Source organism: Drosophila biarmipes, chromosome 3R (assembly GCF_025231255.1).
Source record: "Drosophila biarmipes strain raj3 chromosome 3R, RU_DBia_V1.1, whole genome shotgun sequence".
Lineage (NCBI taxonomy): Eukaryota > Metazoa > Arthropoda > Insecta > Diptera > Drosophilidae > Drosophila > Drosophila biarmipes.
The window spans coordinates 15,363,366-15,377,872 of NC_066616.1; the positions used below are offsets into that span (position 1 = coordinate 15,363,366).

The following is a 14,507-nucleotide window of genomic DNA, read 5'->3' on the forward strand; positions in this document are numbered from 1 at the left end:
AGCGCATGCCAAGTTTGTTTCTTAGTTTGAGTTTGAGTTGGTTTTGCTTGTTTGTTTCTTGGGTTTGCTTTGGTTTTTCGACCTCTTACCGTATATGGAGGTGGTAGTCCTTCACCAATTATGTCTCTATCCCTATCCAAGTTATCCTGATTAGTGGCAATCGATGGATCTGAGCTCGCTTTAACCAACTGCGGCAAATTGCCAAGCGACAATGATGCGGATGGGCCCGGACTCAGTTCCAAATCGGATTCGGGACTTGATGCATACGAGAGTCGGGATGTGGTCATGGGGAATAGGAAATCGTCGGAGAGGGATTCTACGGGCTGGGATTCGGGTTTTTGGTATTTTGCGGATAAGGCGCAGAGTTAATTGTATTTTAGCGGTAGTTTCGTTGATTTTCGAATGTCAAATTTAGCGCGTTGAGAGCAACCAACAATTGTTTTGATAGTAAATAAAACGCAAGAACAGCAACAAGAAACGTATATGAGACATTAAAAATCATGATTGATTGGTTGATTCGATTCGATTTGAGTTGATTGATTGAACGGCGTTCGATTGCGAAGCATTTGGATACGTAATGTGTGGACGAACACAAGATATTTGGCATTTTGAATATATATTTGGTTTGGTTTTTAGTTTGGACGAGGACATTTTGATTATTTTTGGTGGTGTTTGTTTTAATATATGCATCGGGTTTTACGGGTGATTAAGCGGGGAATGACCATGATGATGTATATTTGGTATTTTTGGTATGTAAATAAAAGAAACAAATGAAACGAAAAACATTTAGTTAGCAACTTTATAAAAATATTGGCAAAAATTTGTATGGCGATTTTTGCGTATATACTTAGCCTAAATATGTATGTCAAATAGAATTTCATTTTTGGGTTGATATTGATAGTGAGCTTGGGGGGATTTGAGTGATAAAACTGTCATCCCATTGGGGGTAGAAAGTGGAAATGTTTAAAGATAGTAGTGTATTTCATAGTGTAAGAAATGCAGAGAATAAGTTTTATAATTTCTTCCTTCCCCCGGGAATGACAATTTCTTTTTCTAGGGTAATTCATGATCTCTCTACATGCTTTTAGCTTCACAATTAGACACATTTATATGTACATATTTATTGGGTAGCGGTCTACACACAATATTATAGTTCTTGATCATGCTACATGAGGGGTTTCGGGTCTTATGAATAATTTAGTACGAACAGCTACATGCGATTATTACACACAGAATGGGTTTGGTTTGGGGGAGGATTGAGAGAGATTCAGTTGAAAGGTTTTGTGTCCCAACGGCAATGATATATGTGCTAGTCAAAATCATTCCATGGACCCCTTCAACTAAATTAACACTGATTCTCATGCAATGCACTCGTTAATTTGGCCAACATTGTTGTTGGAATCAGCATTATTAACATGGCCATTATTGTTATTGTTATTATTAATGTTGCTGTTGTTGTGGTTGTTGTTGTTGTTGCTGCTGCTACTGATAGTACTACTGATATTATTGTTTAAGCTACTTGAGTTATTGAGACTGGCAATCTGATTGGTGAGATTATTGAAGGCCAGCGAGAAGCTGCCCTCATCCGCCAGAGTGCCATCACTGCTCTCATGACCATTGCTCAACCCATTGCCATTGCCATTGCCATTGCCATTCCCGAGAAGGTTGCTCAGGGAACCCGAGGAGGAGGAGTAGTTGGATCTCCCCTGACCATTGCCAATGAATCGCTGCTGTGGCTTGGCCATCGGTGCCCTTTTGCCGGTACCAGCGGCATCCGCAAGATGCTGCTGCTGCTGCTGCTGCTCCAGCTGCAAATTGCTCTTCTTGCTGTTCTTGGCCTGTTCCGGCTGCTGAGCCTGCTGCTGGGGCAGCAGATTCAGACTGGAGTCGAAGAGGTTCTTCTGCAGCAGCAGCTCGTGGTAGTAGTAGGGCGTGGTCCTACGTTCCACCTGGGCATTGGTTCGCAATCCATAGCGGCCGACCTGTGCAGCTGGTCCGGGTTGAAAGCCCCTGGCCACGTTCGAGTGTTTCGCACTGCCCCCGTTTATGTTGGAGTTCAGAAAACTCTGACTCATTAGATTGGGCTGAGAGCTATGGTACTGGGAATCGTTACTCTCGTCCAGTGGCATTATGGGAGCAGGATCTACGGGCGGCGCCAGGCCACTGGGCATCGAGGAGGCGGGCTTTATGATTGGCACCATGGTGTAGGACCTCCTATCCCGGGGCTTCTCGGCCAGACTCTGGCTGTGGGCATAGCCCACGGGCGGGGGGCGTGGCGGCGGAGGGGTGTGCTCTTGGTTCTGGATCAGCGAATAGGATTTACTGGGGTTCTGGCTCAGATTGAGATTCTGCGAGTAGCGTGGCACTGAGGTCGATGAAATGGGGCGGCAGCAGGCCAACTTGCAGGGCTGGGCGATGTAGGGGGGGAACAACATTTCGGTGGGGGAATCGGGGAACTGTTAATATGTTTATTATTTTTTACGATTTGTCGACAACAATCATGGGCATGTTTGTAAGTTGTAGTGTGTGTGTGGTTGTGTGTTTTAAAAAACGAATAAGAAAAAGTTTCGAAAGTATAAATTAGAATATTGACCATAACCATTTGTAGAAATTATAGAGTTATAGGGGTTTTAAATTTAGTTTAAGAAAATTGGGAAATAAATTACTAGGCTGGGTATCTTTGGTTTAACTAAAACTGTTCTAACTAAAACATTCCTTTTTCTGAAGCTGTTTTCTTAACTTATTAGGTGTGTGTAAGTTGGTAACTAATAGTGTTCGTATGCTAATTGACCTCCAAACGTGATAAGTAATTTATATTTTTGTTGGGGTGGAGTATACAAGTCAAACTGGTTTTCTAATTATTCTTAAAACGCATTCTCGTAAGTTTACAAAATTCTTTTGGAAAATAAAAAACCTTTTCGTGTTGTTTGGAGTTACTTAACTAATTAGACCCTTAAATGCAGATCAATTTCCCAAAGTTTTTAAGTTCAAAGAAAATATAGGCCCTTGGAATAAAAAACTTAACAGGAGTTCTACCAATATTTAAAAACATGAATTCCATTTAGAGTACAAATCTTAAACTTTACTATCTTTTAGATACTATCTATCTTTCCCATCACCCTTTTGGACAGTTAGGACATCGTTAAGTTAGATATTACGAAGTTATCAAATGGAATCACGACATCCACGAGATGCTTTGGGTTTCAATTAGAACTTAGGGACTAACTACATTGGACAATACGCAGACAACAACTAGGATGGACTTGAGAGAGAGCGAGGAGGAGGACTCACCTTGGACTCGGACATCCATACGGCGCCACTCTGCTGCAGATCGATCGAATCGCGCAACTTTCGGTACCAGGACTCCTCGTCGCTCAGCGCGATCTGGGTGCTGAAGATGTGCGACCAGACGCGCTCCAGTTTCTGGCACTGCTCCAGCAGCTTCTTGGAGCTCTTGTGGGCCGCCTTGGGGAGTCCGTGGCGCAGCTGCTTGATCACGTGCTTGCTGTCCGTCTTCAGGAAGATGACCACCGGATAGAACTGGGCGTAGTTGAGCCGATCCACCGCATTGGGGGTGATGTCCAGCAGGGCATGCTTTCCCCTATCCATCACATCGCGAATGTTCGACAGTCGTACTATGCGGCACTTTCCACTACTGGTAGTTCCCGCTGACTTGTCATCATCCTGTAGGGGAGTGGAGAACTTGTCGGGGAAATCCTTGGCCAAACGCTCGCGGGCCAGGTCGGAGACGGGTCCAAAGAGCACCACGGGACGCACAAAACCAGGATGGCGCAGGACAACACGCTCGTAGGCGGGGAATTTGGAAATGCTGTCGGAGAAGACCACATCGTCCCAGTTCTCGCGGGACAGACTCTTCGAGCGACGGTGCGTAGATCTATCGGTTAAAAGTAAAGGTTATTTTAAGGACTTAAAATCATAAAAAGTTTATTGCACCCACCGTCGACGTCTGAAGAAGTTGCCCCTCGACTCGTTGGCATTCATCTCCTTCTTAGTGGCATTGAACTGGGCAGTGGCCAGTTCCTCAGCCCTCGATTTGTTGGGAATCACGCCGCGCTGCATCTCCTGGTGACCCCGACCGATTTTGAGCACCTGCCAGGATCCAACTACCCCATTGTGCAGGGTATCGATCACCCGGAAAACATCGCCCGCCTTGAAGGCCATCTCGCCCTTGGAAGGATTATCGCAGTGGAAGTGCGTCTTGATGTGGAAGGAGTCGCCGCGCTGGTTGGTCACCACCTCGTCGTACTCCTCCTTGCAGTACTGCACAATCAGATCGATGCGATCCTGCAGGCTGAGGAGGAAGAGCACGGCCTCCTCCCGCGTCACTCCGTTCATGTCCATGTCGTTGACCTTGAGGATCTTGTCGCCGGGCATCAGACCCTGCAGCGAGGCTGGAGATCCTGGTTGAACGGCGGTGACAAAGATGCCGGCCTCATTGCCGCCAGTTAGGCGGATGCCCACGCTTCCCTCCTTCTGGAAGGAAATGAATCTGGGCTCGGCACTCTGGCGTTCCTCGTAGAGTTGCCTCCGAGAGCTGTAGAAATCCTCCTGGGCAACTCCTCCACTCGTTCCCCTTGGCGGAGGAGGGCGTGGCGGCTCGTCGATGCCGGCACTCCTGCCCCTGGTTGGGGTCACGGGTCTGTCCAACTGCTGGAGGGATACCCCATCCATGATGGGTCCCCGGGAGCGACCTCGCGGTGTGAGATTACTCTTCTCCTCGTTCAGCCCGTTGCCGTTCATATTCGAACCATTGGATGTGCGAGTGGGAGGCTGAACGTACAGATTCTGGGAGGAGTAACTAGCTCCGCCGGGCAGATAGGGATCCTCCAGATTGTTGTTACTGCTGCTGCATCCCGATACCTGAGGCTGATGACTGGCGTATATATTTCCCGACGCCTGATGGCTGGCTGAGTTGTTGAGATTCAATTGGCTCACAGCTGCCTGGTTGGTTATATCTCGCAAGACCACTAGATTCAAGCGCTCCTTGCAACCGTCGATGATCTTTTTGGCCTCCTTGAGACTCATCGTGTCCCCGCAGTTGGTGTTGTGGATGCGGGTGATGATGTCGCCCTCCTGCAGACTATAACCGTTGGCATTCAGCTGCTCGCGGGCCTTGGAGGAGATCTCCTTGACGAACAGCCTGCAGCCCAGAACCACACCATAGTCGTCCTTCTTGTTGCCCTTCGTCAGGGTCACCTTGATGGGCTGCCCTCCACTGGCATTCTGCACCAGCGAGGAGTTGAGCGAGTTGGGCTGACTTAGGTTCGTCAGGGGGGTGGGAGGAACTCCTCCGCTTCCATTGGCCACTAGACCCACCGAACTGAGGCTGTGCGAATGCTGATGCTGCACTGCTCCTCCAGGATTTATGGGATTCAGGGGCACGCGACGCTTGACCACCAGCTGGACCGTGTTGCCACTGTCCCGAAGCACCTGCACCGCCGTCGCATACTCCACGTTCTCCAGCGAGACGCCGTTCACCGATATTATACGATCGTTGACTCTGCAAGGAGGTGAAAAGAATAAAATGGTTTCAGTGCCAGGCAGATAAAATGGATCACTTGGTGTGCTTCTGTAATTGCCGGGCAGCTCGTAAACCCTGCCCTAATGGCCGAATCGTGACCGAACTAGAGAACTACAGGTTTCTGTTTATATGCAGGTCATTAGAAACGACCTTGTCCATTTTACACAGTCATTAGACTTGCAGCCATAATTAAGGAAAACATTCTCTGGAGTGTTGCAACTGGCAAATACCCAGGAAATAGATTATTTTATTTATTTAGGCTATGCCTAGAAGGGAAATATGGTTGCAAGGCCACTCCAGTTATCATATCAGCTATTAAACACTATCATATTGACCTGAATAAACCAATAGAACATAATTAAGCTTATCGCATTGGATCCTCAATGTCAGTACTGAGTACAGGGTATCTGAAACAGTAGCACAAATGATATGTAAAACCCCTCCGGCACAAGATACCGAATGTTTCGGATCATTGAGTGCAAGGCGATCGGCCAGGTAAAATCCCCCAGAAACTCGAAGTGAAATCAGGTTAGACTTGGATTGAAGACATACTCGTACGCTAATAAACGGGCAATTGTCTGAGTTCTTCAGCATGACTAGACTGGAAGTAATAGAGCCAAGAATCGAGTGTCGAGACTGGAGAATCGAGAACTGAGAACCGAGGCGTCTGCTAAGCGGCTTCCGTGGATTTCTATGAAAGATCTCTGGTTCGCTACCACGGCACTTGGTCTGTTTGTACAGACCTGAACAATTACGATCCGTTCTTGGAACGGAACACAACCGAAGTGGAGGAATGAAAAGTAAAAATGTAATGGTAAATAGCACATGACGAATTAACGACAAGAATGTTATACTTTAGATCCAGGTACAATAATACGATATAAGTGTGTGCTGCTCTCGTCGCGGCAGACAAAGTGGTTAATGATAGAAATTATATTGCATGTCTGAGGCGAAACATGACCATAATTAAGTTGTCTGCGAGTGCAGAAAGAAGCCGGGTTTTACTTTCGGCCTGCCGATGGAACCATTGAGTCTGGTCGGAGTCGGAGCGGCTTAACCATTAAGCCGGCCAAAAATGCGGAAAATGCGGCATGGAATGGTAGGAGTTGGGTTGGGAAAATCAACTTGTGTACTCAGAAAAATCTTACATAAGGCATGTACTTTGAAAAATATTATTTTAAACTGGAAAATAAAGTTTCCTATAGAAAAACCCAAGCGTAGTCTTACACTAATTTTTTTATAAAGAGGCTTTAAGTAAAATTCGATTACACTTTAAAATCTGTACTGAACATTTTTTCCCAATTTAAGCCCATTTTTCCCCAGTGTATCCCAGCTACTAAGCTGCATAACAGTGAAACTTTACCCATAATGAACCCACATGCTCTCCGCCGTCTTGCAAAGACATGTGCTGAGCTGCAGCTAATTTCCACTTGTCTCCGCGCACTTGGCAAACATTTTTCCAGCCTCGGCAGCGGGATTTTCCCTTTGAAATCCTCCGGCTGCGACTCAGGTAAGGGACAACGTGAAAATAGTTCCCTGCATGTCTGGGCCAGGGTAAATAGTTTCTTGGGAAAAGAGATTATGACAAGTTTGTAATCACTAGCGTCTGGCCAAGGGCCTTTGCTCTCCGCTCCTCCCCGGCTATTGAAAAACGCTTTGGAATTTTTATTATCGACCAGAGGAAAACAGCTTCAGAGGGTCGGAGTTGGGGCTGTCAAGGCGTTGGCTTAATTATATATTTTTTGGGGGTCTGCTACGTGAGTTTGAGGTATGGAAGTGTGCGCATTTCGGGTTTTATTTTCGAAGGAGTGGAGATAAAAAGAAGAAAAAGTTCTAAGCCCAAGATTAACGATGTCAATTGTCAGCGGCATGTTGGGAATTTATAATGACCATTTTTGGTGGGATGGGGGAAACAACTAGGAAATGCTTAGTCTGCAGTTTACTTCATCAGCCTGGCTGGGGCCCATTCAACATGTCGGACTTATCCCGAACAACAATTAATTTCCTGCCGGATAATAATTTAGAATGCATTGGGAAGAGGTTCGCTTCCGAAGGGGTCAGTGGCTTCTGTTGAGTCATCATCTCTTGGATTTTCGGTACTCACTGCAATCGATCCTCGGCGGGGCCACCTTTCAGCACATCGCTAACTGCTATCGAGGGATCGCCGTTGGCGAAGTGCGGATTATCACGTCCACCGGAAACGGCGATGCCGAACCCATAGCCCGGCACCCGAGTCACAGCAACTGTGTGGTATTCCCAAGTGGTGCGATCACCCTGGAAATAGAAAGAAAAAATATAATTAGATATACGAAATTCACTAAAAATATAATAGTTTCTATAAATCTGTCCAGAAACTTTGAGAGTACCTAAAAATATTTTCCTACACTCTCTCTTTCAATTTATTTCAATATATTTCAATTGGAATTTGTTAAGGACGGCTGGCAGGCGGAAATGCACATGTGACTTCCGTTTCTCCATTACTTCTACACACTCTCTATGTGCGACCTGTTGCCCAGACCCTAGAACGACCCAGCCACTCGGACACGATTCAATTTTATGCACTAGAGGTTCCAACAGAAATGCGTATATGTAAAATGGCTTGTGGTGGTTAGTTGTAAAAATAATAATAAAAATAATAGAGGAAGCAGCAGCTGATGGGTGTGCACTTGCTGTGACTGAATGGAAATTCATGGAGTTTTCTTTTTTTCTGTTGTTGTTCTTGTGACTGAGCCACCTGACACACAAAGCGGAACTAAATAAAGCTGAAAACGATTTGCTTACGAATAAATTCTGTTTGGAATAGCCATGAATGAAGTAGACTCTCAATGCATAAACTCCACAAAAGATTTCGAGTTATTAAAAAGAATGAAAGATGTTTAGGATGAACTAAAAATGTGAGGTAAATGTATGCAAATTCACTTTTTAATGGGCACAAAAGAAATTTCTTTCACGTCTCGAATTTCCAGTTTTAATTATAATTAATGACTAGAATAAACGTTCTCATATCATTAAAGTTTTGTTTCCCTAGAATTATCTTCCTTTGTTTATTTATAAAGACTAAATGGGAACCAAATTCACATTTCAAGTTGCTTAGCGTGGTAAATCAATTACATTTAGTTTGTAGTTCAACAACTCAATTAAATGAACGATTTCCATCGGCCTGCCAGCGTTTCCTCACCCAATTTACCACCTGCAATTACCAAATCATTTCAGTTTGACTTCATTCGCCCTCACAGCAGGTGCTGGGCGGCGCCCATTTGCCACACTACCCCCATATGGGCAGACTGAATTGAGAGATCCAACATTACACGAATCCAATATACAATGAAGATAAATCAATTAAAATCAAATCCCATCGAGCTCTTTCCCAATCCCTGTGCTTGCTTGCAGTTCGCCATGATTCACTCGACAAAAACGATTCCGAATCCGCTGCAATCAATTTCAAATCTGTCGCCCGGCGAGCCAGCCAATCCCCTAAAACAAAAAAACCGAAACGAAATTTTCGAGGCCTGTCTCAGGTGGGCGCCACAGAAATAAAATTAACAAAATTTGAACAGACAGACGCAACACGACGCATCCAATTACCAAGACTCGGTATAACATTCCACGCGTGGGCTGCTATAAATAATAAACAAAATTAACTAACAAAAAAGCAAATTTGTGCAGTCGCGTGGGCCAGCCTAGAGTTAATAAATATTTATAAAGTTTTACTTCTGCTGCAGGTGTAGATACTGAGATACTCGCATGTATTTCGATTTGCATCGGACCAACTCCACACATCTGCCCAGAAATCTTCGGTTATGCCTGGCTTGCATTAAATAAAACAAAAAACCGAGGGAGGCGAAAACATGAAAGAAGATTTATGCATACGTTGCTGGATTTTTGACCGAGTTTGTGCATTTTGATGGGGGCGGTAGAATCATAATTAACTTAATTGCAAGTGAAATTAGTCGGAAATTTAATGGTGTGCAGCCAGGGGAAGGCGTGCGTTAAAAACTTTCTTTATAGCAGATATAGGCGATAATTAATCTTGTCATGTGTGCCAAGAAGTTTTCCCGATTCCAGTGGCATATGCCATAACCTTGGTTTGCCAGGGCTCAGGCATTCATCAGATTGTTTATCTAGTAGTTTTTGTATCTCCATAAGACCCCACCCTTCGCCTAAGTCATAACTTAGGTTCCAGCAGTTGATTTATGACCCAGTTACTACACACTCCTAATGGTTTTAATTATATGGAAACTAAGATGTTTGCCCCCGGTTTTTTTCGCTTACCACCAGCATGTTGTTTGGAACATAATCCGGAAATTTCATTGTGCTTGCTTTTATCTGGTTTCGTTGGCCGCAAATAGAAATGTCTCTCAAACAATGCACTTTGAGCGAATCAAAGCAATTAATTTGATTATTTAATTGGTTTCGTTTGACATGTTTATGGAGAGTGTAAGCTCACTTGTTTGCTTGGCGATATGAATGCACGTAATTTGGCAACTTGAGGCACACACAAAAAATATATAAGTATTGTAATAACAAATGTGGGTAAATAAAGTGCAAAAGCGGCGGAATTTCGCGATAATAAAGTTTCGAAGCTGATGTCACTTTCAATTGCGGTAAGCACACGCAAATCGGTAGTTGAATATGTCTATTCATCTGGCGGAAAAGCCCACGAATTGAGGTAATGATTTATAAATAAACATATTTTTTTATTTGCTGCAACTTCACGCCGTTGAAAGTTGGGTTTCGATTTCAGTTGCGATCTCGATTCTCTTCGATTTTTTATTAGAAGTCGATTTGCATATGCTAATGGCTGGCGGCTGTCAAGAAATATCTTAACAAGGCGTCATCGCAGATACTTTACACTCCCCGCAAAGTTTCAGTGCAATTAGCCTGTGATATTCAACAATGCCGGGGGATAGCAAAAGTATCTCATAGACACACCGAATATCTCTCTCTCTTTATAGAGACATTTGCATCGTGCAAAAGGTTTCTTGCCGCCAAGAGCCAAAAGCCAATGACCAGCCAACTTTGCGTTGCAAATTTGGAGCGGCGTGCAACAATCGCTTGTATTTGTTGGATGTGGATGCACCGAAAGTGAAATGTTCACAGCTGCGCTCCGCTGAGCATTACGGGCTGCTTTTTCGACTTGGATTGCGGATTTCGGATTGCACTGGGCTACGGTTTCTGGTTGCCGGTTGTTAGAAAATCATAGCGATTCCGTGTTGCTATATGGGATTCCTTATAAGGTTAAGAAACTATCTGCTTTTAAATATTTTAGATCATTATTTAATTCATTTATTCTGTGTTTTGCAGAAATACCACTTGATATGTCATATATTTTCCATATAAATCTTTGTTTATTCAGTGAGAAAGTCTTTCTTCAAGTGATATCTTCCAGCTGTATCTTTCGGTTAGAATTCCATCGCGCACTTGCTTCAGCTGAGCCAACTTATTAACTTTAACGCTTTCGTAATGAACAAACACAACAACACACACACAGCGCTAGAAGGAGGGTGCAGATATATAGATAGGTATTCGTATCTCTCGGATACGGCGCGCCGTCGCAGTTGTCCGCTGGCGGCCACCGTTGACGTTGACGGCTTGAAACACGCTTCGAAACTGTTTTTACCTACGATTGTGGACTCGTGGATGTGGATGGCAAATGCGATCCAACGAACGAAGGCGCAGCGCAAAACAAACACGAGAATGACTACCACACGGCGCTGGTATCTGTGAGATACAATCGTATCTGTGTGCGTGTTCATGTGGATGGTGTTGCTGTGCTGGGCATGAGTTCCACTTTTAAATTGAAAGGCCGGAAAGGCGAACATGAAAATGTAAACAAACTGAGAAAGAGAGCCAGGCAAATAGAAAATATTTGATAAAATTGTGTATGAAAGAGATTTTCAGATTGGAGTTTCTGTTCATTAAGTGCGGGTCGAGTCTCTCCATAGAGAATGTGTTTGGGTGTGGATCGCATCTGTGGAATTAAAATCCGGGCTATCAAGAAGGGACTATGAAAGAAAATGATCCGGTTTAATGTCTGGAACTTCTGAAGAGGAGGATCAAAGGCGATGTGGCACGTCAAACAAAGGGAGGAATTTCATCATGAATTGAAAGTATATGGGGAGAAATATGAAATGTGAAGACCCACAAGGAAGGAATATAAATTCGAGGCTTAGCTAAAATATCTGAACGATATTTTCGAATATATAAATTGTATATTCATGATTAATAGACTGCTTCTAACACTTCCTCAATCGCTGCCATAAATCTCCATCTGTTTAGAGGTTTTTCCATTTCTTTTTCGCCACTCGAGATGTGCTGAAAAGTTGAAAAGTTCACCACTTGAGGATGGCAACTTCAATTCAATTAACCCTCTATCTGCCCGTCTACGAACCAATCCGAGATCATGCTGCAGCCGGTCAACAATGGCATATTAATTCAATCAAGAGATCGCTTATTAAACGTTTAAAGTGACAAACATGAGACCCTGGAGCGAAAGAGCCACAGAGATCGCGACGACTGAAGACTGCAGACTGAAGTCGAGAGTGACACAAGAATATTCCCTGAATTAAATTCTACCCATCAAAGTGCAAGCGATGCAGAAATTGCTGCATTCATGAATTTTAAAGACAGCGAAAGCCAAGAGGCAGCTTTAAAGTACAGTGTGGGGTGGAGGGTTCCCATATGCAGATAAACATTCACACTGAGGAGCTTCGCTGAGGGAAAACTACAGAGAAGTAATGTATTTAAATATATTACTTTGAGATTCATGAAGTAACTAATATTTTTTCATATACCATGACTAATGTTCTTTGAAATCTTCTCCTGTAGAAGCTGCACTGTACGTAGTTATTCATATATGTAGATGTTCAGTAAAGTAATCCACCAGCCAGACTGTCAGCGACTGAGACTGCAACTGACAGCACAGCATCACCCTGATCCCCGCCTCCAGAATCGCGCATATTTATGCAAAATTAAAAGCAAATCAACAAGGCAGTACGATTTCCACTCCATTCGCAAGCTCCATCAGCGTAGTTTTTCCCTCTGTCCCCGCTGGCCAATGGCAAAAAATATGTAAACGATTCTGACGCCATTGCCAATACCACGAAAGTTGCCAAACAATAGAGCTCCAGTCTGGAATTCCTATAAAGTAGAATTTCTTGTTGGCGGCGAGGAAACTTGGTGCCAAAATAGCGGGCAAAAAACAAAAGGCGGTCGACTCACACTTGGTCGCCACCAAAAGCTAAAAACCCAGTAAAACAAAGGCAAATATTGTGGGGATATATGTATACACATCCCAGATATATTGAATTGCATAGACATATATGTAGATACAGATACTAGTTGGGGTCAAGCGGGGAGACAATGATGTACCATTGCAGATAAATAAATCATAGACAGTGCCCCGGGTCAGATCCCATCTAAATGATCGCCTTAAATGTGTTCAACACCTACCGAGATTGAGGAAAAGGGTCCAACGACTAGCCCATTTTAAATTTTCGGGTCTCACGCAATTTATCAACGATTTAATGAATTTTTAATCTATTTCTCTCCTTCTTCCCTGGGCTCTTGTACAGTCTTTTCTTTCTGGTGCCAGAGATCAGATCAGGTAGGAATCTGTAAGATTCCTAGGGGCATTTCAGGTAGGGACACGACCTTTGTGGATGGTGTGTTCCTGCAACGAGTTCCACTCGAGAACCCAAGCGAGCCCTGAAAAGTGGTGGCTGCTCTTTGTGTTTTGTGTACCTCAATTGGTAAACAATTGACTCTGGTGCATCACACACACAGGCGCAAAAGTGCAATCAGCCATGACAATTTTAATTTAAGCACTCCCCTCTCTATATTCCCATTTTTTACTCTTCCCAGGATAAAGTTTGGTACATAAAACTTGGCAGGGCTGTTGAATTTGGCCTGCCAAAAGTTATTTTTTCCCTTCTTCTTTTAAGTTGCATTTTACTCGTCGAAGAAGCACGAACCAAAGTAAATAAGTTTGAAAGCAAAGGATTTTTATCGAGTTTCGTTCTTGTTTAATGATACACCAAAAAGTCTGTTTGTGTTTTTAGTTGGCCTGCTGGCAGTAGGGTGGCTCAACAGATGTTGAACAGTGAACAAAATATACGGTGTGCCAACACATGCTGGAGAAATTATTGGGAATTTGTGGAATTGACTGGCAATATAAATTTTACGTACTATCAGATCGTAACGTAAATCGCTTGTCAAGCAGGTTGTCATTCACTTGTTTGGGTTGCTTATTTTATCTCTGGAATATTACTGATGCAATTAATTCTAAGCTTTTTCTGATTTAAGATTGTTAAAATTAAGTAGAATATTTATAAAATGTTGCCAACTAATTTTAAACCAACTTTTCCAATTCCGCCATGGATCACCATAACTTCAAATTGGCACTGCATGTTGGGCAGATGTGACTCTTTCCGGGGGCTATTTCGTATGCATGTCAGAGGTCCTTGGAACGTGTTCCCCTTCCCCAGTTGGCCACTTGTCTGCTGGGTGTTAAGCGACATCAAACAGGGCTTTTCCCCCTTCAGCGCCTCTGCGGTTGCCCAGGATGCGATGCGGATGCAGACTGTGATATTGTTGGAGGACACCACATCCACAGGCACATCCACAACAACGACAACCGGTCGAGGTTACGTTATCCTGGCGGCCACGTAGATGACATACGACTTGTCTGTGGCGATTACCAAAACGGAAGGACGGGGGAATGCCGGTGGTAATGGCCACGTGACAAGGTGAGTGGAAGGATGCGGGAGAAAGTGGGCGGAAGTGGCCAAAAGCAGGCCGGACGGGTTGAGCCCACCACCCACTTGACAAGTCGAGGCCATTTTGGCCAAGAGCTTTTCAATAACAAAATTTGCATAGCGCCTGTGCGGTCACTGGGAATAAATTTGAATGCTTATGAAGGAAGTTGGGATATTCCGAATTTCTAACATTTCTTTAAAGTGCATTG

General features: G+C 44.0%; 1 protein-coding gene and 1 long non-coding RNA gene across 15 annotated transcripts in view; one reads left to right on the top strand and one right to left on the bottom strand.

Annotated features, from left to right (window-relative positions):
• Nucleotides 1-14,507, bottom strand: part of LOC108031374 (tight junction protein ZO-1) — an 87,741-nt gene that overhangs the window by 8,262 nt on the left and 64,972 nt on the right. For 6 of the 14 annotated variants that reach the window (XM_050889481.1, XM_050889483.1, XM_017104715.3 and 3 more), the window contains 4 exons: nt 7,647-7,816; nt 3,959-5,521; nt 3,292-3,895; nt 90-323 (listed from right to left, as the gene is read on the bottom strand). In XM_050889481.1, coding sequence (XP_050745438.1) covers nt 90-323; nt 3,292-3,895; nt 3,959-5,521; nt 7,647-7,816 — 2,571 coding nt within the window. Of the gene's footprint in view, nt 1-89; nt 2,457-3,291; nt 3,896-3,958; nt 5,522-7,646; nt 7,817-9,814; nt 11,154-14,507 lie in introns of those variants that run through there. The other 8 variants (XM_017104718.3, XM_017104719.3, XM_050889485.1 and 5 more) reach the window with 7 other exon arrangements.
• LOC122817870 (uncharacterized) lies at nt 6,002-6,936 on the top strand. The gene is made up of 3 exons (XR_006367439.2): nt 6,002-6,070; nt 6,134-6,342; nt 6,402-6,936. It is a non-coding gene; the product is annotated as an uncharacterized LOC122817870 (long non-coding RNA).